This window comes from Bufo bufo, chromosome 4, assembly GCF_905171765.1.
Source record: "Bufo bufo chromosome 4, aBufBuf1.1, whole genome shotgun sequence".
NCBI lineage: Eukaryota > Metazoa > Chordata > Amphibia > Anura > Bufonidae > Bufo > Bufo bufo.
This window is the reverse complement of record NC_053392.1, coordinates 323,071,967-323,096,666: the sequence shown is the minus strand read 5'-3', so window position 1 is coordinate 323,096,666 and position 24,700 is coordinate 323,071,967. Positions and strand designations below refer to the sequence as shown.

General features: G+C 38.4%; 1 protein-coding gene across 1 annotated transcript in view; it reads left to right on the top strand.

Moving 5' to 3' along the window:
• The window catches only part of SIM1 (SIM bHLH transcription factor 1), an 86,591-nt gene extending 63,411 nt beyond the window's left edge, over positions 1-23,180 (top strand). The window contains exons 10-12 of the mRNA XM_040426835.1: positions 7,761-7,923; positions 19,798-20,203; positions 20,956-23,180. Coding sequence (XP_040282769.1) covers positions 7,761-7,923; positions 19,798-20,203; positions 20,956-21,674 — 1,288 coding nt within the window. The 3' untranslated portion in view covers positions 21,675-23,180. The remainder of the gene's footprint in view (positions 1-7,760; positions 7,924-19,797; positions 20,204-20,955) is intronic.
• Positions 23,181-24,700: the final 1,520 nt, after the last annotated feature.

Below are 24,700 nucleotides of genomic sequence, written 5' to 3'. Positions count from 1 at the left end.
TCAAGCCTACATGCTCCATGACCACAGTGATTATAGGCCAGGACACAAGGTCAAAAAAAAATTCTGCATCAGTTGATAAAATGCATATCAGAAAGAGCTCTATGGATGACAGTGAGAACATTGGTGGTATTGTCATGGGCTTTCTTAGAAGGGAGAAAACCAACCTAATAGGATTGGTTAAGGTTAGGGAAGTAAGGAGCAAGATTTTAGGGCTTTAGGAAATATTCAACATTAAGAAAGGATATTAAGAGTAACATTGTAATGGGTCTGTCCTTTTCTTATGAATTACAGACAAATGGGCATAAAGCATTTCAAAGTATATATTACATACAAGGCTGTCCACAACCTGTCCCCTCCCTACATCTCTGAGCTACTTTCCCAATACATCCCCACACGCAATCTCCGATCCTCACAAGACCTTCTTCTCTCCTCTTCTCTTATCATCTCTTCCCACAATCGCCTTCAAGATTTCTCCCGTGCATACCCGATCCTCTGGAACTCACTACCCCAACATATCAGACTCTTACCTACAGTAGAATCCTTCAAAAGAAACCTAAAAACCCACCTCTTTAGACAAGATTACAACCAGTGACCCTGATGCCTCTATACCGCCATGATCAGCTTTACCCTCTCCTACTATGTCCTTCTCCCATACCATGTAGATTGTAAGCCCTCACAGACACGGCCCTCTCTACTTCTGTTCCAGTTTGTAACTCGTTTTGTTCATGCTTAGTGCAATTGTCTGTATTATGTATGTATACCCCTTTTTGTATGTACAGCATTATAGAATGAATGGCGTTTTAATAATAAATAATAATAATAATCAGCAGGTATCTAAAAACCATAAATGCAGATATTAAAAGGAATCTGTTATGTTAAACATGGTGTTTGATCTGCAGGCAGCATGTTATAAAGCAGGAGGAACTGATCAGATTGATATATAGTTTTGTGGGAAAAGATTCTGTATAACAGCTTTCCCTCTATGACTGTGTATACACAGAGAGCTGTCAATCACTGATAGCACCGCCTCCTGGAATTCAAAGCCCAAAATGAGCAGGAATTTCAATGAATGAAATACAGGTTATACTAATTCTTTTCCCATGAACCTGTATACTAATCTTCTCAGCTCCCCCGGCTCTATAACATGGTGCCAGGTTCCCTTTAAGTGCCAGAGCCAAGGGGCATGAAAACTACAGACAATCGGTCTTAGATAGAGTTGAGCAGACACCTGCATGTTCGGGTTCAACTGGTTCGGCCGAACTTCACAAAAAAGTTCGAGTTGGAGCACTAAAATGGCTCTAAAAAAGTAATGGAAAGGTCTAGAGGGCTGCAAAAGGCAGCAAAATGTGGTAAGAGCATGGCAAGTGCTCTGCAAACAAATGTGGATAGGGAAATGACTTTAAATAACATAAAATACGTAAAAATAAAAAATAATCTTGATCTAGGAGGTGGAAGTCCATATGGAGTAGGAGGTTGCGGAGGCGGTGGATGTGGCAGTGAAGGTGGAAGCGGCAGTGGAGGAGATAGTCAACACCTGGTTTTTGTTTTTGTTTATTTTATTATTATTATTTTTCCAAATTTTGGTAGACCCCAAAACATTGGGAAATATAAAAAAATAAAATAAAGAGAAAATGCGCTGGAGTACAACAATGGCTGGGTGAGGCTGGTATACATGTCTATTCTGCACAAGGTACGGACAAGTCCTGTGGGATCCCTGCCTGGTTCATTTTAATAAACGAAAGTTTGTCCACATTGGCTGTTGACAGGCAGGTGCGCTTCTCTTTGATAACCCCCTCCTGCTGTGCTAAACAAACATTCAGACAATACACTGGCTGCAGGTCAGCACCTCCAAGGCATAAAGGTGGTCCTCCCATGTACTCATCCTGAAACATAAGTGGTTGGGCATCGGTGCACTCATTCTCTTCCACTTCTGGGGCAGGGCTATGTGTATGGCCCTGCGTAACCCTGCTAGCAGAGTCATCAAAAAGCAGAAGAGACTGCTGCATTACTTGGGGCTCAGACTGCTTGGCTGATTTGCAAGGGGGTGAGGTGAAAGACTGATGGCCATGGACTGCAGGTGCCAACTTTGATCTTTCAGCAAGGGACTGGGTGGGAGACAATGTAATGGAACTGGAGGCACTGTCAGCCACCCAATCTACTATCTCCTGTAGTTGTTTGGGCCTCACCATTCGTAGAGCTGCATTGGGCCCTACCAAATAACGCTGAAGGTTCTGTCGCCTACTCAAACCTGATTAAGGTATTTCACTTGTGCGTGTAGCTGGCACAGATCGACCACGTCCTCTCCCAGCAACAGGAGCTCCACCAACAACAGCAGCACCACGACCGGGGCCACGTCCCTTATTTGCCGCTCTCCTCATTCTTTGCGTTCACCTACCAAACTAACAGAGGGTTTATGTCAGACGACAATGTAACCGCCAATAGTCAACAATTAAGTTCACTGACAGTAAGGCAGTGCCGGTGTCATAAACAGGAAATATTTCTTGAGGTCACACAACAGTGTGACATGCGAATTTTATACAATTATTTCACGGTCACAAAAAAAGTTAATTTGTCAACCAACAATGTAACAGCAGTATTTAACGCTTGTAATGGACTGTCAGAAATGCAGCAAAGGCCCCAAATGTAGTATCTTGCACAAAATAGGTGTTTTTTTAAAACCAGAATATAACAGCAGTATCTAACGCTTGTATTGGACTGTCACAAATGCAGCAAAGGCTGCAAATGTAGTATCTAGCACAAAATGGGTGTTTTTTTCAAACCAGAATATAACAGCAGTATCTAACGCTTGTATTGGACTGTCACAAATGCAGCAAAGGCAGCAAAGGTACTTTATGGAAAAAAAATAATGATTTTTTTCACCCACAGTTAAACAGATGAATTTACTGATTTTATTTCACTATCAGATTTGCAGTGCAAATGTACTTTTTAGAAAAAAAATTTAGTCCCCACAGAAACGAACAGATGTATTTACTTGGACTGTACTTTACAGAAAAAAATATTGAATATGTCACCCCCTGGGTCCCTGAACTCACAGACGGATTACCTATATTATTTCCCCTTCCCCTGGCACATATGCAGTGCAGGTACACTTACAAAAATGGGTACATGGTGCCCACTGAACTAAAAGAACAGGATTAAATTATTGTCCCTGGCACATATGCAGCAAAATTCGCTGTAGATCGCAGAGTTAACAACAAGTTCTGATATCAGATAGATTATTTCCTATTCTGTCCCTCACAGCAGCAGCATCCTCTCCCTACACTAGTAACAGCAGAGTGACGTGCAGCGGTACGTGACTCCAGCTTATATAGAGGCTGGGTCACATGCTGCACTGGCCAATCACAGCTATGCCATTAGTAGGCATGGCTGTGATGGTTTCTAAGGGCATACTAGTTAAATGCTTGTTGATTGGCTGCCCTGCATCCTTTCAAAAAGCGCCATTAAATAGCCAAACACCGAACTCGAACCCGAACTTTTACTGAAATGTTCCGGTTCGGGTCCGGGGTGAAAAAATCCTAAAGCTCGGTACGAACCCAAACTTTACAGTTCGGGTTCGCTCAACCCTAGTCTTAGACTAAAAGACTAAAAAACAATGTGAGTCTGATGTGTAACTGTCATTTTTTTTTTTGTAATGTGTTGGGACAGTGATACTGACAATTTTTATAATGTACGTTAATTACTGAAATTGTAGATTTCTATTATATAAATAGCCCTAAAGTGGCCTATTTTGTCCCTTAGTAATGCTCCTTGTCTTCTGTTTACTAAACTGTGCAGACATGCTCCATGCTCACTGCTGCTGCCCTCACTGTTTCTCTCCATATATGTACAGTGCTGCCCATAATTATTTATACCCCTGGAAAATTTTGACTTAAAGTTACTTTTATTCAACCAGCAAGTAATTTTTTGACAGGAAATTACATAGATGTCTCCCAAAAGATAATAAGACAATGTACAAGAGGCATTATTGTGGAAAAAAAAACATTTCTCAGCTTTTATTTACATTTGAGCAAAAAGTGTCCAGTCCAAAATTATTCATACCCTTCTCAATAATTAATAGAAAAGCATTTATTGGCCATTACAGCATTTAAACGCTTCCTATAATTGCAGACCAGCTTTTTTCATGTCTCCACAGGTATTTTTCCCCATTCATCTTTAGCAATGAGCTCCAAATCTTTCAGGTTGGAGGGTCTTCTTGCCATCACTCTGATCTTTAGCTCCCTCCATAGATTCTCAATTGGATTCAAGTCTGGACTCTGGCTGGGCCACTCCAAAACGTTAATGTTGTTGTCTGCTAAGCATTTCTTCACCACTTTTGCTGTGTGTTTTGGGTCATTGTCATGCAGAAATGTCCACTGGTGCCCAAGGCCAAGTTTCTCTGCAGACTGCCTGATGTTGTCGTTGAGAATCCTCATGTATTGCTCTTTTTTCATGGTGCCGTTTACTGTGATTAGGTTGCCTGATCCATTGGCTGAAAAACACCCCCAAAGCATTTGGTTCCCGCCACCATGTTTGACAGTGGGGATGGTGTTCTTTGTGTTGAAGGCTTCTCCTTTTTTACGTCAAATGAAGGAAACATCATTGTGACCAAACAATTCAATTTTTGTTTCATCTGACCATAACACAGAAGACCAGAAGTCTTCTTCTTTGTCCAGATGAGCTTTTGCAAAGGCCAAGCGAGCTTTTGTGTGCCTTATCTGGCGTCCCCCTTGGTCGGCATCCGTGGAACCTAGCAGTGTGCAGTGTCCGTTGGATTGTCTGCCTTGAGACATTGCCACCAGCAGAGCCCAGATTCACCAGGATGGTGATCCTTGGATTCTTTTTCACCTCTCTAACTATCCTCCTGGCCAGCACAGGTGTCACTTTTGGCTTCCGACCACGTCCTCTGAGATTTTCCACAGTGCGGAACATCTTGTATTTTTTAATAGTACTTTGCACTGTAGCCACTGGAACATGAAAACATTTAGAAATGGCCTTGTAGCCCTTTCCTGACTTGTGAGCAGCCACAATGCGCAGCCGCAGGTCCTCACTGAGCTCCTTTGTCTTAGCCATGACTGTCCACAAACCAACTGCAGAGAGCTGCTGTTTTTCACCTGTTGAGTTGATTAAAACAGTTGTTCCCAATTAATCAGGGTAATTGGGATGCTTTAGAACAGCTTGGACTATTTGGAATGGTATAGAACTTTTGATTTTCCCATAGACTGTGACAGTTTGTGAAGGGTATGAATAATTTTGGACTAGACACTTTTTGCTCAAATGTAAATAAAAGCTGAGAAATGTATTTTTTTCCACAATAATGCCACTTGCACATCATCTTATTATCTTTTGGGAGACACCTATGTCATTTCCTGTCAAAAAATTACTTGCTGGTTGAATAAAAGTAACTTTAAGTCAAAATTTGCCAGGGGTATGGATAATTATGGCCAGCACTGTATATATATTCATACACATATGGAGCATGGTAATGGTGGGAAGTAGGAGTGGACAGTGACAAATTTATCTTAATCTATACAAGTTTTCAGATGGAAATGAGGCCAGAAATCGACAGCAACTTGTAGATTTCTGTTTAGGCACACTGACTGCCAGAGGATGCCTGCACCACCTGCACCTCAGCAAACATTAGGCACATCCTACGGCAGCACAGGGGATATCAGAAAGTGCCCGCTAGTCTTAATAAATCTCTCCCTAAATTCCTCTGCTACTGCATGGGAGTCTTGGAAAATAGATTTAGCGGAACAGGTGATAGTGGGGACAAAGTTGGGTTTTTCTCGTCACATAGAGCTAAGCTAAGCTATTACGGCTTTTATTAATATATTTGTAGAAGCGGCCTCGATCTAATAATTTAGTTTTAATGTCCAGTACAGACTATCATTTCTTGTGCGCTGTCAAAGTCTTTTGAAATGTTGAGATAAATCAACCACAGACAGGATCTAAAATATCATTTCAAAAATGTCATAAACAACACAATTCATGTAAACCACCTTTTTAAAAATGGCCTGCGTTATATCTGCAAAAACTCCAAATAAAACTGCAAAGAGATGAAAAATATTGTTTGTAAATTTGTCTAACAATGATGTTTTCTTTTAAATGAGAAATAAATTCTCGACATCTGTGCTCTTATTCATAGCACCATGGTTTACTGTGTGTATAAGAAGTGTTTGCATTTGGCATAGCAGAAAATTGTTTTAGGAGTTTAAATAAGAGAGCATAATGCATATTTAGTCAAGCATTACTCTACTAAGCCATTAAGTAGATTAGAAATAAATGAAAGTAATTAAGGGAGCTGTCTAAGAAATGTATTATATCAGCGACATAAATCAACTGTTTGCACAAAACATTATGACTGGCTGCAGATGAGATTTAATCAAGCATGTGTGTTATACAACATTTGTGTCACAAAAAATATTAATAAATATAAGCACAAAGCAATCCCATGAATTTTAGAAATACATTATCCCTAAACTTCATGTGCATGGGATGCAGGGAAGAATTGTCATCATTGATTAGTCACTGAGATGAGAATACACCTTAGTGAGAATGAAGACAGGACTGATTTTTACATTTATTTATTTTTATATGGGAATAAATATCACAATAAATATATATTGTATATGAGGATATCTCACCCACTTGTAAAGGTAATAAAAAATCATTGCAAAACAATAAAAACAAGGAGCACACATGCAGCCACAGGCACTCTTACTTTTTACAGGCATGCTCACTTATACACAGTCACTACATGCATACATTCACTAGCATGCTGGCATGCACACACACACACAAATGCACACATTTACTATATGCATGCATGCACACACACTCAGTACATACTGGCATACGTGCACACTATATGCTCACATACACATACATTATGACTCCTTAGCTCTGCCCTAAATAAGGAGTGCAGGGATGCAGTGTAGATAGTGGGCAGCATGGAAAAAGGAGCACCAGGAAAGTAAGAGGCAGTTTCTTTGCTGAAATAGAGTTATCCTTAGTTCAAAGTATGCACTGTGCATGGGTTCCCAGGACCAACCGACAGCAGCATTTTTCCCAATTGGTTGTGATATGTAATGCTCGTGTCTACCAGTCATTAACTCACATACACAAGGACATATGATGCTGTTAGTGCATGTGTTCATCCTGAAGGCTTGTATGAAATTAGCCTTACTACAGATAGAAATTGAGGAGCATTATCACATTTGCGCTCAAACAAATATGGTATAAAATATAAAGAAATGTATGAGGCAACAATGGACATGAGATAACTATATTTTTTTGAAGGTATATTTTAAGCTTATTGATCTTTACCTTGTCTATAATTGTTCTTCAAATCACATATCTGTGAGACTTAAAGGCCCTGGTATCGGCATTTCTCCCTACATATGAACCTTCTAAAGAGACTTGAAAAGGTCACCACGACTGAAACCTTGTCATCATCATAATGTTGGGAAAAGATTCTTGAAACCATGAATGTTCTCTTTCTTTTTTTTGCTGAGACAATGGAAATTATGTACAAATATCTCGCCTAAGATTTAAAACATACAATTTTGATCCACTTTTGCACTGAATGTCCAGCTTACTCGAATTGGATTGGAGAACCCTTTCCTAGTTGCACCGCACCTTACTTATGGTGTGCTTCTCTAATATATGTCCAGACTTAAAGGCCCAGTCATAATGTATACTGTTCTTCTTTGTATGACAGATTTGAAACAAACTTAATATATACATTAATTTTTAAACAGAGATACCGAATACAAAGGGCTTCAGCTATCTTTGGATCAAGTCACAACAAAACCAACATTTTCTTATGCAAATTCTAATCCAGTAATAAATGATAATCGGAAGAGTAATAAATCCCGTCTACCTAGCACAAAGTCTAAATCCAGGACATCCCCGTATCCTCAGGTAAGTTTCATTTACTATAGCACAGTACCGTTTTTTATTGTGGTTTACAACTTTCAGGCTTAAATTAGAACCCAAGAAAACATTGTATTTTATTTCGTAGATACCACCCCTTTATATATTTAACTGTTGGCCACAATATGCAGCTTCTTATATGTAAATTTTTAAGCATTTTAAAAACAGCAAGAAGGACTCATGGAATTGATATTAATGGCCATTAATGAACACAATGAATTACAAAGATCAATTATCATATCACTGTAAGGGGCCGTGTGACTGTGTAGTAGTCTAATAAGAAAATTAGACTGAATAAAAAAATAGATGCAAATTATAATGATAATTTGAACCCAGCATTCTGCACCTGGAAAATGAATGTGAGAACATTGCGTCCTGAGTAAATGGGTCATGTTGGTGGGCGTTAGCTGTCTATTTGTATAACATTTATTTCCTTGCCAAATACTAAGTGTTATAAATAGATTAGGTAGAGTATATATTTCATTGCAGGATCAGATTCATATCTAAGAAGAGAGCGTGAAACAGCAAGATGCTATGATGTCAATTTCATTAGTTTGAATGAAAATACTTAATTCATTCAAATGGTTTCACAGGGATTTCAACTGAAATACACAAATGTGACTTTAAATGAGAATGAGTTGGAAGGGACAGTCAGAAAAAGAAAAACTTCACAGATTACACAGGGTTAAAAGGGGGAGGAATTTAAAGTTTTCATATTGTGCTCTGTAATTATAAGCGCGATTAGGTTCCTGTTTATGATATAAGCATATCAAATGGGTAAAGTGATGACAGTATATGAAGCCATGTATGTCAGTTTTCTGGTGTGAAAAATATAATAGAAATTTTTTGCCCATGCTATTTTTGTACAAAACATGTTGCACTTTCTGTGATTTTACACTGCTCTCGACATTTTTTGAAAGTGGGTTTGGTTAAGTTGGCAAGTAGGTTTATGCAAGATTTCAGAATTGTGTTTAAAAAATTGTCATACTCTAACTCCAGTTAAGAGGTGGCACAAAAATTGGACTAACATCTATCTCTAGATATAGTTAAAGATACATCAAGTTTATGAAATAAACTACAAAGTTTGATAAATTGGGTGCATTTTGAGAGTTCCCCTCATGGTAAATTATCTAAGTATTAGTTTCAAAGCATTTAAACCACATTTCTAAGCACAGTATAATTAAAGCAGATAATTCTAATTTTACAATCATACTAGCAGAACTGGTCTCAAATGTCTATACCTTCTCCTTTCCACTCATACAGCACATTGACAAATGCAGAACAACAATAAAAGAAAATTATGTTCTTCTTCATTACAGTTTAATTTTCATCTTCATTTTTATCTTTCCAACAAATGATACACTGCAGAGCGCTGCAGGGCATGACTTCCATGTAAATTCTTTAACTATTAGAATAACCAGTATGATAGACTGACATGTCACTTCAAATATAGATAAAGAGTGGTGCAAAATGAGGCCTTAATCGTTTCCATTTGTTAGAGAATTGGCACCGTGCAGATCCTTTCCAATTACCAGTTAGTGGAAGCGGAACATTTAATCAAATGTTATGATTTCACTGGTAAAATTAGACTTTACTACATTTCAGAAATCTGGTCACTGTCATCTATCTAGATATACACACATGAAAGTCGGTATAATTAAATATTTCAAATATAAATGTACATACAACATGACTTTATACATGACTTTCTATTATTATGTCTCTTAATATGGTCTTCTTATGAATGATATAAATAATTGGGGAGAGATCACTAAGTAAAAATCATTTTCATTGGTCTTTTCTTTTAACACAGACTTTAGAATTATGAGGATGACAATAGGTTGCGGACGATGAGAAGTCTATCGTCAAATTTTTATTTATTTCTAAATAGGGAATTGAACATAGTTTTGCATCCCTACCACATACAGAAATGATTGTGACCTGGACACAGTACAGTCTAATTTATTTATGTGTATGTATTTATTTAATGAATATTAGATTTCTTATTATTTATAATTTTAACATCTCTACACATGCGTTCAGCGAAAAACTATACAAGTGAAAAATATTTTAAAGGTTTGCTTATACTGGAATATCCTAACGAATGCATGCATGTAATTGTAGAGAGCATGGTAGTTTTCTTTCTATCTAGTCCAGGGATCAGCAACCTTCGGCACTCCAGCTGCTGGGAAACTACAACTCCCAGCATGCAACATGCTTTCTGATTCCCACAGAAGTGAATGGAGCATTCTGGGAGTTGTAGTTTCAGAACAGCTGGAGTGCCAGAGGATGCTGATCTCTGATCTAGTCAGTGATCTTAGATTTGCCTCTGAGTTTGTGTTAAAATTTGTTTAAAACATTTATAGGAATAATTACACAAGGCTTACTATGTCTTCATAAGTCTTTAATAAACTGTTCTCTACTTCAAGCATATGTTTTATGTGATACTCATTTCCAAAGGTTGTGACTTCATATTAATATTCTGATATACCACAAATGTCACCTTCAATCATTACATAAATTATATTTAGCAAGATATTCATGGTAATCTTTTCTCTAATGTCAGTTTAAATTTTCTTGGTGGATTGCTATTACCCACACATTTCTATGTTTTTACTTTATACAATTAAAGGGAACCTGTCACATAAAAAATGCAGTCCAATTTGTAGGCAGCATGTTATAGAACAGGAGGAGATGAGCAGTTTAATCTATAGTTTTGTAGTAAAATATTGAACTAAATATTATCTCATTGATCTAAACTTCTGCTCCTTAAAGCCCTATGAGTCCAGTGGGTGGTCCAGTTCATTGATCACCAGCCTTCCATGTATGATAGTACATATAGAGAGCACTGTTATTTACAAATTAAGACTGACCACTGCACTCCTAAACCCCCCAAATGAGCAAAGATTTAAATGCATTTTCAATGTGACAGGCTCGCTTTAATATAAGTTGCGCTATGGTTATATTTATTAAGCCTTTATAGACATAAAATCCAGTGCACAACTTACAGTACTTTTGAGGAGAAAAGTAAAGTATTTTTGAGGAGAAAAATAGTTAAAACATGATCCCTGAAGACATTACAGGAAAACTTTTCACAATGCAAATATAATAATTTGAATGCTTTTTAAATACACCATATGACTAGTATGTTCTAGTAGACCTACACAGTTTATTCAAAAAATTAGAAAAAAAATTTCCAATAGAGATGAGTACATGCGCCCGTGTAGCATTTACTAGACTTCCATTTCCATTGTTATGTTAACATATTTTTACACAGCCAGGTCTTAATATATTTTTGACTATAAGAAACACCTGACTGTAGGTTTAAGACAACTGAAGATAAGAAAAAAAATATTGCATCTTAAAAAAAAAAAAAAAACGCCAGTGGTTTACAGAAGTGTAATGGTTAGTGTTACTAACTGTGGCTGTCTACGATAGAAGAGGGCTTTAATATTTTATTCCATAGTGGTCCAAGTTAGAAGCGGGGTTCATACCTTCTGGGCTGGTCATCCTAATTGTGGAGTCCCTAAGTTCTCAGGACATGTTCTACGTGCTATGCCTATAGGTATATTCATATACACTCACCTAAAGAATTATTAGGAACATCTGTTCTATTTCTCATTAATGCAATTATCTAGTCAACCAATCACATGGCAGTTGCTTCAATGCATTTAGGGGTGTGGTCCTGGTCAAGACAATCTCCTGAACTCCAAACTGAATGTCAGAATGGGAATGAAAGGTGATTTAAGCAATTTTGAGCATGGCATGGTTGTTGGTGCCAGACGGGCCGGTCTGAGTATTTCACAATCTGCTCAGTTACTAGGATTTTCACGCACAACCATTTCTAGGGTTTACAAAGAATGGTGTGAAAAGGGAAAAACATCCAGTATGCGGCAGTCCTGTGGGCAAAAATGCATTGTGGATGCTAGAGGTCAGAGGAGAATGGGCCGACTGATTCAAGCTGATAGAAGAGCAACGTTGACTGAAATAACCACTCGTTACAACCGAGGTATGCAGCAAAGCATTTGTGAAACCACAACACGCACAACCTTGAGGCGGATGGGCTACAACAGCAGAAGACCCCACCGGGTACCACTCATCTCCACTACAAATAGGAAAAACAGGCTACAATTTGCACAAGCTCACCAAAATTGGACTGTTTAAGACTGGAAAATGTTGCCTGGTCTGATGAGTCTCGATTTCTGCCGAGACATTCAAATGGTAGAGTCCGAATTTGGCGTAAACAGAATGAGAACATGTATCCATCCTCTGATGGCTACTTCCAGCAGGATAATGCACCATGTCACAAAGCTCGAATCATTTCAAATTGGTTTCTTGAACATGACAATGAGTTCACTGTACTAAAATGGCCCCCACAGTCACCAGATCTCAACCCAATAGAGCATCTTTGGGATGTGGTGAAACGGGAGCTTCGTGCCCTGGATGTGCATCCCTCAAATCTCCATCAACTGCAAGATGCTATCCTATCAATATGGGCCAACATTTCTAAAGAATGCTATCAGCACCTTGTTGAATCAATGCCATGTAGAATTAAGGCAGTTCTGAAGGCAAAAGGGGGTCCAACACCGTATTAGTATGGTGTTCCTAATAATTCTTTAGGTGAGTGTATAAACCCTCCCTGTTGGAGCTACCAGCTTCAAAACAGGAGATGGCGAGTAATTCATTGATGTTTGTTATTCCAAATGAATTAAGGGTTTACAGCTCCTGTTTTCGCCTCAGACTCTCTTCTCAGTGTACTCAGGAGCTGATTTTTCTGTACAAATTATTTAAGTACTAATTTTATTTCATTAATGGGGAAGAAATGAACTTTGCCTGGGCCCTGGCTCATCTGTTTCTTCCTCTTATCGTACCCCCCTCTGTGACCAGAATTTTTAAGCCTCTCTCTGAGATTCGCAGCAGACTGGAGGGGATCTTGTCAGTCAAGATGGTAGTGTCATCTAACATGATGAGCTTGCTGGATAGTGCCACTTAGTGACATAGTGTAGGTTTCCAGTACCCAGGGCAAGCCAAGTACTGCACCCCTTAACCTGTGGATATGCCCATTTTTGTAGAACCATGGTCCTAAGTATACTAAGACCAACAATATCAATAATAACACTATATAAAGGCCAAATAATAATGCTATGCCATGACCACATAGGATCTCAATATTACCACCATACTGATACTGGTCTAGGGTTGTTGCAGGCATCGAAATATCGATACCCAATCAATACTTTTGTTTGCTTTTTATCGATACTAGGCTGCGCTACTGCACAGCCTAGCATCACAGAACATGAGCACGCTGCTGTCAGCGTGCTCATGTTCCCTCAGCAGCACTGGGGAGATTGAGTCACTCTCTCCCTCCCCCTGTGCCGCTGCTGCCAATAAGAAGAGAGAGTGGCGGAGGAGGGGTGGGCGCACTGCACCACCAATGAAAGTTAAAGGGAACCTGTCACCTAAAAAACGCCTTCCAAACCACCAGCATTACCTTAAAGTAACCAGCAGTATGTTTCTAAAGATCCTTTTCTTGCTCCGGCCAGATGCACCAAAACCTTGAAAAACTAACTTTAATCCTCTGCATGCGCTATGTAACAGCAGAGTTTGAAGTCAAGGGGGCAGCGGCCTCCTCGCTTCAAGTCAAGATAACCATGCCCACTTTCCCTGCCCCTTTGCTTTTAATTGTCAGACAGCCACTAGTTTTCGGCTGTACAGCAAAGCCGGCCGAAGTCTGACACATGAGCCCTCACGTTTCTATTAACGTGCCTGCACATTGCTGTATACCGCTGTAAGGTAGTTTTCAGCGGCTCAATTCTCAGGCTCCCGGGTGTGAGTGTGCGTCAGACGTTCACGTGCGCGGCTGTCAATCAGAGCTGAAGGGGCAGGGAAAGGGGGTGTGGTTATCCTAACTTAAAGTGAGTAGGCCACTGCCCCTTTGACATCAAACTCTGCTGTTACATAGCGCATGCAGGGGATTAAAGTTAGTTTTTCAAGATTTTTGTGCATCTGGCTGGAGGAATAAAAGGATCTTTAGAAACATACTGCTGGCTACTTTAAGGCAATGCTGGTGGTTTGGGAGGCGTTTTTAGGTGACAGGTTCCCTCGTTTAATACAAATACAGGTGCCGGCAGCAGAATCACATAGCCGCGATCAGCGTCAGTTAACCCCTTAGGTGCGGCACCTAAGGGGTTTACTGCCACTGATCGCAGCTCCCAGCTATGTAATTCTGCTGCTGGCACCTGTATTAAAGATTAAATATCATTGGTCGCGCAGTGCGCCCCCCCCCCAGTATTGAAATCATTGGTGGTGCAGTGCGCCCCTCAACCCTCCCTTATTAAAATCACTAGTAGCAGTGGCCACAGGGTCCCCTCCTTATTGGTGGCAGTGGCAGCTTCTGATCGGAGCTCCAGCAGTGTAATCCTGGGGCTCCGATCGGTTACCATGGCAGCTAGGACGCTACTGAAGCCCTGGCTGCCATGGTAAGCTCCCTGCTGCTGTGTGCACAGAGCACAGGCCAGCAGGGACAGTGTGAATTCCTATTCACCCTAATAGAGATCTATCAGGGTGAATAGCACAAGGGATGAAAAGATCCCTTGCCCCCTAAAGGGGGAAATAGTTATTAAATAAACAGTAAAAAAAAGTTTAAAAAACCCTCCAAATTATTAAGTATAAATCACCCCCTTTCCCAATTTTACATATAAAATTTATAAACAATAAATAAATAAACACATCGCCATATCAGAAAAGTCCAAACTATTAAAATATTTAAAAAATCTCCCATGCGGTGAACGCCAGAACAGCAAAAAAATAAATAACTAAAAACTGCACGATTCAACATTTTTTAAAATGCGGAATCCACACTGCTTTTTTTGATGTTTTATTTTTTCGCGTGGTATCGAGTCGCAATACTTTTTTATGGTATCGAAATCGAATCAAAATTTTGGTATTGCAACAACCCTATACTGGTCTACAAAATATGTGATTGGCATAAAAATGTATTATGAAAATGAAAAGGGTAGTTGCTGGGCATACATATTCACTGAGCCATGTGCCTTTAGTTTTCACACATTTTCTAATACTGCACTTTAGTTATGTTCAATAAGATCACATTTTGTATTTTATTTTAATGGTTATATTATGTTACTGTAGCGAGGGCTTCTTCCATCTGTGTCAGGCTATAATAGTCAATGCAAAAACATATTTTAACCTTCAGGTTTACTTAGGCAAACCATAAGATAAAAGTGATTTAATAGCCATCATCTGGCCAGAGTATAAGACATCTGTGGCATTTTCTTGAGGTACACATTAGTATCAAGAATTTAAGTGCTGTTTGTATAATCCCTGATAATGCAGTGTTATTTCTTACTTTTCACATTGTAGAATTGTTAAAACAGTATCTAAAATTTCGGGTAAATTTATTATTGTTATATACTTTATTTTTTAACTTTTTCTAGTGAAATAGGCAACAAGATTTCAGGTGCCTATTGTGCTTTAGAATCCATTCTCCACTGTGTATAGGCATATGGATTCCTCTGGGGCTGCACTGAGTGCTGTACTGGCCAGAGCATACACTGCTCCTCCTGCCTGTATCAGCTCTGCTCTCCTAAAGCCTGGATTTGATGGGCTATGTCAGGCTAGCAGAGTGGGCACAGGCAAGGGAGTGATGTGTTATGGAGCTCCTGCCCTGCATTTCACATTGGTACAGGCTATTAGCAGAGTGGAGTTGAGCTCCATAGCGCATTGCTTCCCTTCTTCTGCCCGCTCTGCTAAAGCATGACATAGCCCATCTATGTCAGACTTTAGGAAAGCAACGCTGGGGCAGCCAGGAGGAGTGATGTATGCTCCGGCCTGTACACTCATACACAGAGGTGCACGAAAATACAAATTGTAATGCGCAATAATCACCTGAACTTGATGCGCCTATTTCTCTAGGAAAAGCCAATATTATAAAATATTATTTGAAGTAAATATTATTTCCTCCACATGTAGAATAGGTTTTGATAACGTTTACCCTAAGGTTTAGGTGCACTTTAAAGATTAACTACCCCAATAACTGTGATCTATTTCTATGAAAGATATAAGGAATAAACTTGGTTTCATTTCTGTTTTTAGAACATGTATTATTGTCAGTTTCTGTTTCTTAATTATTCTTTACAATTTATTTAGCTATATAGGATATTTTATCATGCTTTGCTAATACTTCTCTGCTGTTTAGTATTATCACTTATACAGTTTCTGGCGGATTTCATTTATAATTCTAAAGGAAGTCATAATAGTTTTGTAGTCCCTATTTTATACACTTTTTTTTACTAGAAATATTGGAATATCTTTTACAAGAAATATTTAAGACAATGTTGTTTGTATTTTATACCATCAATATAAAAATTATAGTAATAGTAAAATGTAATGTAAAGGGGTTTTGCCATCACAGACAATAGGGGCATATCGCTAGGATATGCCCTCATTGTCTGATAGGTGCAGGTCCCACCTCTGGTACCCGCACCCACAGGGAGAACGGAGCGGTGAAAGTAGTGGAGGGCACACTGTGCATGCGCAGCCACCCTCCATTCATTTCTATGGGGCCGCCAAAAATAGCCAAGCGCTGGCCCGGCTATTTCCATAGGCCCCATAGAAATCAATGGGAGCGGGGGCTGCGCATGCATGGTGCAGTCCCGTTCACTTGTATGGGAGCAGCGGGGAGCAGAGCTTGGTGGTGGCCGGACCCTGGGAAACCTGGGGTCCTCCAGCCAGAACTCTCCCCGCTACGTTCTCGTTGTAGGTGCAGGTCCCAGAGGTTGGACCCACACCTATCAGACAATGGGGGCATATCCTAGTGATATACCCCCATTGTCTCTGATGGGAATACCCCTTTAAGATGTTTTTTTTACTTCAGCAAGTAGCATTTTTCATGTAGACAAAGTTAATACTAGGCACTTATTAATGTATTGTCTTGATTCATTTTTCCATCACATTATACACTACCCATTTGCAGGGCTTACAACCACCCTGAAATCCTGCTGTGTTGGCCATGCTTGCACACTAGAGGAAAAAGAGCCGTCCTATGCTCGCTTACACGGTCCCGGCCACAAGAGAGGCTGGCGCTTTTTCCTATAGTGTACAAGCATGACTACCACTGCTGGATTGCAGGGTGGTTGTAGCCCTTGGATATGAGCAGTGTATAATGTGATGGAAAAATGAATCAAGCCAGCAAAGAAGGTAATATGAACAATCACAATACATTATTAAGTGCCTTGTATTAACTTTCTCTACATGATAAATGCATTTTGCTGAAGTGATCAACCTCTTTAGTTGACATGTCTAGTATAAGAATTAAATAATATCTCTGTGAGTGTCATAATGGTGATTAGTCAACTGAAACCACAATGCTAAATTGGTCTCCTTTTCAAGAGCAATATGAGTGTAGATGAATAATATATAGAAAATAGATAAAGCATTCAGGTTATGTATATTATTAACCGACAGAAGAGTATAGCTTACATACAGTTGCAAGAAAAAGTATGTGAACCCTTTGGAATGATATGGATTTCTGCACAAATTGGTCATAAAATGTGATCTGATCTTTATCTAAGTCACAACAATAGACAATCACAGTCTGCTTAAACTAATAACACACAAAGAATTAAATGTTACCATGTGTTTATTGAACACACCATGTAAACATTCACAGTGCAGGTGGAAAAAGTATGTGAACCCTTGGATTTAATAACTGGTTGAACCTCCTTTGGCAGCAATAACTTCAACCAAACGTTTCCTGTAGTTGCAGATCAGACGTGCACAACGGTCAGGAGTAATTCTTTACCATTCCTCTTTACAGAACTGTTTCAGTTCAGCAATATTCTTGGGATGTCTGGTGCGAATCGCTTTCTTGAGGTCATGCCACAGCATCTCAATCGGGTTGAGGTCAGGACTCTGACTGGGCCACTCCAGAAGGCGTATTTGCTTCTGTTTAAGCCATTATGTTGTTGATTTACTGCCTTTGGGTCGTTGTCCTGTTGCAACACCCATCTTCTTTTGAGCTTCAGCTGGTGGACAGATGGCCTTAAGTTCTCCTGCAAAATGTCTTGATAAACTTGGGAATTAATTTTTCCTTCGATGATAGCAATCTGTGTCCAGGCCCTGACACAGCAAAGCAGCCCCCAACCATGATGCCCCCACCACTATACTTCACAGTTGGGAAGAGATTTTGATGTTGGTAATGCTTTGCCTCTTTTTCTCCACACATTGTGTTGTGTGTTTCTTCCAAACAACTCAACTTTGGTTTCATCTGTCCACAGAATATTTTGCCAGTACTGCTGTGGAACATACAGGTGCTCTTGTGCAAACTGTAAACATGCAGCAATGTTTTATTTGGACAGCAGTGGCTTCCTCTGTGGTATCCTCCCATGAAATCCATTCTTGTTTAGTGTTTTATGTATCGTAGATTCACTAACAGGGATGTTAGCATATGCCAGAGACTTTTGTAAGTCTTTAGCTGACACTCTACGATTCTTCTTCACCTCATTGAGCAGTCTGCACTGTGCTCTTGCAGTCATCTTTACAGGATGGCCACTCCTAGATAGAGTAGCAGCAGTGCTGAACTTTCTCCATTTATAGACAATTTGTCTTACCATGGACTGATGAACAGCAAGGCTTTTGGAGATACTTTTATAACCCTTTCCAGCTTTATGCAAGTCAACAATTCATAATCGTAGGTCTTCTGGGAGCTCTTTTGTGCGAGGCATCATTCACATCAGGCAATGCTTCTTGTGAAAAGCAAACCCAGAACTGGTGTGTGTTTTTTATAGGGCAGGGCAGCTTTAACCAACACCTCCAATCTCATCTCATTGATTGGACTCCAGTTGGCTGACACCTCACTCCAATTAGCTTTTGGAGATGTCATTAGTCTAGGGGTTCACATACTTTTTCCACCTGCACTGTGAATGTTTACATGGTGTATTCAATAAAAACATGGTAACATTTAATTCTTTGTTTGTTATTAGTTTAAGCACACTGTGATTGTCTATTGTTGTGACTTAGATGAAGATCAGATCACATTTTATGACCAATTTGTGCAGAAATCTTTATCATTCCAAAGGCTTCACATACTTTTTCTTGCAACTGTACTTTATGTGCTGCATGTTCAACAGTTGCGCTTATGCCTTCTACATTGATTGAAGAGATGGGTTTACATGAGATATGATTTAGGCCTCTTTCACACTTGAGCGTTTTATTTCTGTTCTGATTTTATACAGGAGCAAAACAATGAAAATAATCAGAGTTGATCGAACCGCAGGTTCGAGTTCCGGGTTTAAGGGAATGACATGATGGATTCCGTTCTCACAGAATCCATCACGTAATTCAATGCCGGCTTGCCGCATAATATAAGTGTATGGCCAGCTCCCTTGTGTTGTGACGGCATGCCAGCATTGAATTACGTTATGGATTCCATGAGAATGGAATCCATCAAGTAATTCACTTAAACCCCAAACCAGGTTCGCTCAACTCGGCACATAACTGACCCAAGCAGAGCCAAACAGATCCCAGTGACTATAATAAAGTCCTGTGGTTTGTTCAGTTTCTGTTCAAGAATCCATTTTTCTAGTAGTGAACAAGGCCTTAAAAAGGCCAGTTATTGAACACTAACTAATAGCACAAATCAGAAGTTTATGTCTAGGGAAACACATTAAAGCCTAAAAAATGCACAAATTTTAGTATAGCCATATGACTATTATGGCTGTTAGTTAACTTATCGTAATTAAAATCTAGTAATTGTTTTCTGTATCAAACAGCTACTTTTTTCTACTGAAAAAAAATTACATGGTATGGTTTAATATTTAGAAATGCATTTGTAATATTTTGCAGTATTCTGGATTCCACACGGAGAGATCAGAATCAGATCATGACAGTCAATGGGGTGGCAGTCCATTAACAGACACAGCTTCACCACAACTTCTAGACCCAGTAGAAAGGCCAAACTCCCAGCAACATGATGCCTCATGTGCATATAGACAGTATCCTGATCGAAGTGCTTTGTGTTTTGGATTTACCCTTGACCATTCAAGATTTAGTGATGAAAGGCATCATCATAGTCAGTCTTGTGAAAGTGGCAGATGTGAAGCTGGTAGATACTTTCTAGGAAGTCCACAAGCTGGAAGAGAGAATTGGTGGGGTTCTCGATCAACCCTTACTGTGCCCAAGTCATCTCCTGAAAGCAGAGATGGATATGAAAACTCAGTACCACATATAACTTCTGGTCACAGAGTGCATGGTAAGGAAATTTACTTTATTTGGATGAAAGTTAACATACAGATGTAATAGAATAATATACAATATTAACCTAAAGAAGCATTTAACATTTTAAAATGAAACATGCTTACTTTTCAATGCAATATATTGCTAGTGGCTTCCTTACTTGGAAAATAATAGATATTAATATTTATTTCAGATTTTTTTCTTTAATTTTGGAACTATTTGTGACATATTATATAGAACAGAAATATATCATTAAGTGACCCTATATTAGAATGTACCTCCAGTCATATATGTAAAATAATTTGCTGCAGTGCTTACTATAAACCTTAACTCCTTTCTAAGCTCCAACAGCACCCTCCTGGAATTGAGTAGTTTCAACAGCAGACTTTTGTATATTTTCTTCTAGGAATCTGTAGATGGTAGGAAGTCTCTGCCGCAAAGCTCATATTGATTACAACAGCAGCAGTACAATGAGGCTTACTTCTGGTTATGAATGCCTGGGAAACAAAGCACAGAGCTCTGCTACTGGAGCTTTACTGTCCGTTGTAGGAATGTGCACCATGGGTGCTTCTAATGATCTACAAGCTAAAGTTAAAGGTTATAGTAAATACTGCAGCAAATCAATTTACATTTATAACTGGAGGTACACTTTATGAAGTATGAATTACGTTGGGTTTCCTTGCTGTTGTATTTTGATACACAAAATATTATTTATAAAGATGTTCTGAAATGTTACAGAACTGACTGTTGTTTCTCTTCCTTATTCAGGAAGAAATCATTGGGATGAAGACAGTGTTGTCAGTTCTCCTGATCCTGGTTCTGCAAGTGAATCAGGGGATCGTTATCGTTCTGAGCAATATCAAAATAGTCATCATGAACCAAGTAAAATTGAAACACTAATCCGTGCAACTCAACAAATGATAAAAGAAGAGGAAAATAGGTTACAGCTACGTAAGTCTAGTCCAGATCAACTAACTCCTATCAACGGAGCAGCAAAAAGAAATTCTATTTGCTTTGTCAATTACCAACAATCCCAGTTAACTGGAGTTGTGTGTCGTGGCCCAGCTGTCTCCAATACCTCTCCTTGTGACCATCTACAGCAAAGGGATGGTAAAATGTTGAGTCCAAGAGACAATGAATATGAAAACAGCCCTACCACCCTATCCAGAATCAGCAGTCCAAATTCTGAGAGAATTTCCAAAGCTGGAGTAACTAAGGACTATTTACATACAAATGTGTCTCCTCAACAAACAGTGGACCATTCCACCTCACCAAACTACTACAATGCCCACCGTCCTTATTTTGATAAACATGCTTACACATTTACTGGATATGCTCTTGAGCACCTATATGATACAGAATCTATCAGAAACTATTCACTGGGCTGCAGTGGATCCCATTTTGATGTGACTTCTCATTTACGAATGCAACAGGACCCAGCACAAGTGCACAAGGGTACATCAGTAATAATCACAAATGGGAGTTGATATTTAATATGATGCATCTTATGCTTTGTACCCTTTACAGAGAAAAAAAAAAACCTTTTTCATGTCATTATTGCCAGCATCTTATGAATTACGGCACACTGGATGTAACAGCAGGGGAGACTAGGCTTGGCTTTTGTATTTGTAAAAATTTATTATGACATTTTGGCTGAAATAATGAAGCTCAGAGGACTTTTACTTTACATACCACATGTCTATGGTAACCAGTTGTGCAGTCTTGCAAAACAAAATATAGGAATTTCAGTGTTACAGGCTCTGTGATGTTAAATACTTTTGCATTAAAAAAGACAAAATTATTTCTGTTAGCCAATAAAGGTGTCACTGCTATAATTTTTTAATTTTTTAGCGCAAACACATTTAACATCACATAGCTTCTTCCGGCAAACACAGTACTTTTTGCTATACAGTGTTATAGGCTAAAACATTTTGCTAATTACACTTGCATGTAAATAAATAAATTTTCAAAAAAAATAAAAAAATAAATAGGTGAAATAAAAAATAAAGAAAAATCCCTGAAACTATGCATATAGGACTTGAAGCAAAAGTTGAATGTACAACTTTATGTATACACAGGCACAAATGCACACATTTTTGTATGTCTGTGATTGCAAAACCAGAATTACTTACTTTTCAGCACAGTAATACATTTGTTTAACCTGCATTACATTTTCTGTCTTCTAGTTACTTGAAGAGCACTTTTCACATATACTATATACACATTGCTAGTTTCAACAACTCCTTAATCACATCATAGTAACTCAGTCAGTGCAGTAGAGTTTGTGCCCAGAATGAATATATATTAACCGTATTATAAGTAAACACAACCAACATATGTTTATTACCTTTTTTTTTTTTTATATATATCCTGGATTTCCTAATTTTAAGAGTACTTGCATCTCTAATATATCTTATCAACCAAGCTACTTCTGCTACTCTAAAAATTCTGCAAATTTCTTTTGTTTGAATTACATTGTTTTCAACAACCACATTATCCTGAGTACATATATCACACAGTTGTATGTATGGAATTCATATATTGCAGCATAACTTTTACAAGAAATCATAAAAGAGAGAAATTATATTTGTTTCCATTATTGGTAAATAGGGTTCACCACATTAACTAGATTTTAGGTTGTTACTATAAGTATTGGAATATTTATCTGGCATTTTTGGTATTCAAATGTTTTATTTAATTTCCATAAGTTCTCCAAAAGGTTGGTTCCAATTTATAACTTCAATTTCTTCTAGCTTGAAATATATTCTATAAGATTTTTCATGAAAACAGTTCATATCTTTCACCACAGCAGATTGATGGACCTGGCAGTTATACTTGTAATATTAAAGTTTCGTCAAAAAGAATTGCTTTAGTTTAAGAACAATCTTATTGACTAGTTTGGGGAAGTTGACTACATGATTTGAACATCTGCTACATTAGTTTCCATTGCAGCATGTGGACAGAAAATTTAGGTCATTCTAGGATTGCATATAGGAGGGTCCATCAACTATATATCATTCATCTTCAATGGACTTCCAAAAGTGAATTTCCCTGAACTGAGCAATGATTTCACAGAACAGTCTGCATAATTACTATCACTGTTAGGCTAGGCTCAAGCTTTTTAAGGTTCTTTTTTTTTTCTGACTGAGAGATGTCTTGATGGAGCTACAGTAATCAGTGCAGTTTCCTTCCTCTGTGGGTGATACAAATACAACTGTTCACCAAGGATGGATTAAACCATTGAAGCTGATGAAATGTTGTTACTTAGATTAGATCAGCTTTACAAAAATGAATAAAAGATAAAATCAATACTAATGAACTGACTAATAACTATTATTCAGTTTTTTTTATATTAAAAGGAACCTTTCAGGAGGTTTGTGCTGCTCGAACTACAGGCAACATGAGACGCAAACAGACTCCCTCATTACAAACAGACTCCCTGTGCCATTTCAGAGAAATTATATGGGTGGATTTATTGGACTTGAGTTACTATGCACATCTGCAACAAATATATAAATAGGGTGCATGGTAATTATACTGTACATTTGGAGCAAGTACAAAGTACTTGCACCAATTTTGGTGAAAGTATGTCTGGGGGATGCCTGCCATGGAGTTGAGACATTTTTGTGACTTTTTTTTTTTTTTTTTTTAAAGGCGCACTTCATAAATGTGATAATCCTGACCAGATTTTCACTCCACCTCTTTAGGTTGCACTGGATGGTGCAGGGTTCAAAAAGCCAGAAATTTTTTGTGCAACTCACCCCAAAAAGTTGAAAACCCCTGTAAATTTCCCCATAACTTAAAAATGAGCTAAGAATGGGGAGAAGAATGATATGGGAGGCTCCGCTCTAATTTCACTTTGTCCAGCTTGGTTTAATTGACAGTTTTTTCCCTGTTTGTACGTAGGGAGAGACCTGTCGGTCTAACCAACACAGGGGGTGAGCAGCCCAGATGACTCCTCCCCGTTTGTTTTTAAACTATGTTTTCTCTGAAACATCACAGCATTTCAGAGTAAAAAATAACTGCTTTTCACCAGGTTACCTTTAAAACACCTCTCTTTCTCTGAAATGATACACTGCCCCCTCTACAAAATTGTAACGCAAACAAGGAAATTTACCTTAAATAAAATTATTATCATTTTAATAACATTTAAAAGTTTAGTTTTTTACATTTAAATTTTACTTACAAACATAATTGCAATTGGTATTGCATTTATATTCTATAGGGAGGAATACGGTTCATGGTTTGCTTTTAGAGTACCGCATGTGTTAAAAAAAATAATGATTTTTCTTACTATAGGATACTGCAAAATAGGATGTTGATAAGACGCATCAATCAATCATGAGAAAACAAAATATATTTTTTCCATTCATTGCAGTAGAACCCATATATACATTATGCTGTGTATATTGTATTCAAATATAAAAATCTTCCACTATGTTTATGGGCCTAGTTATTAATATCAATCTCAGCTTTCCAGGGTATAAAAATACTACCTACAATACTAATGGTA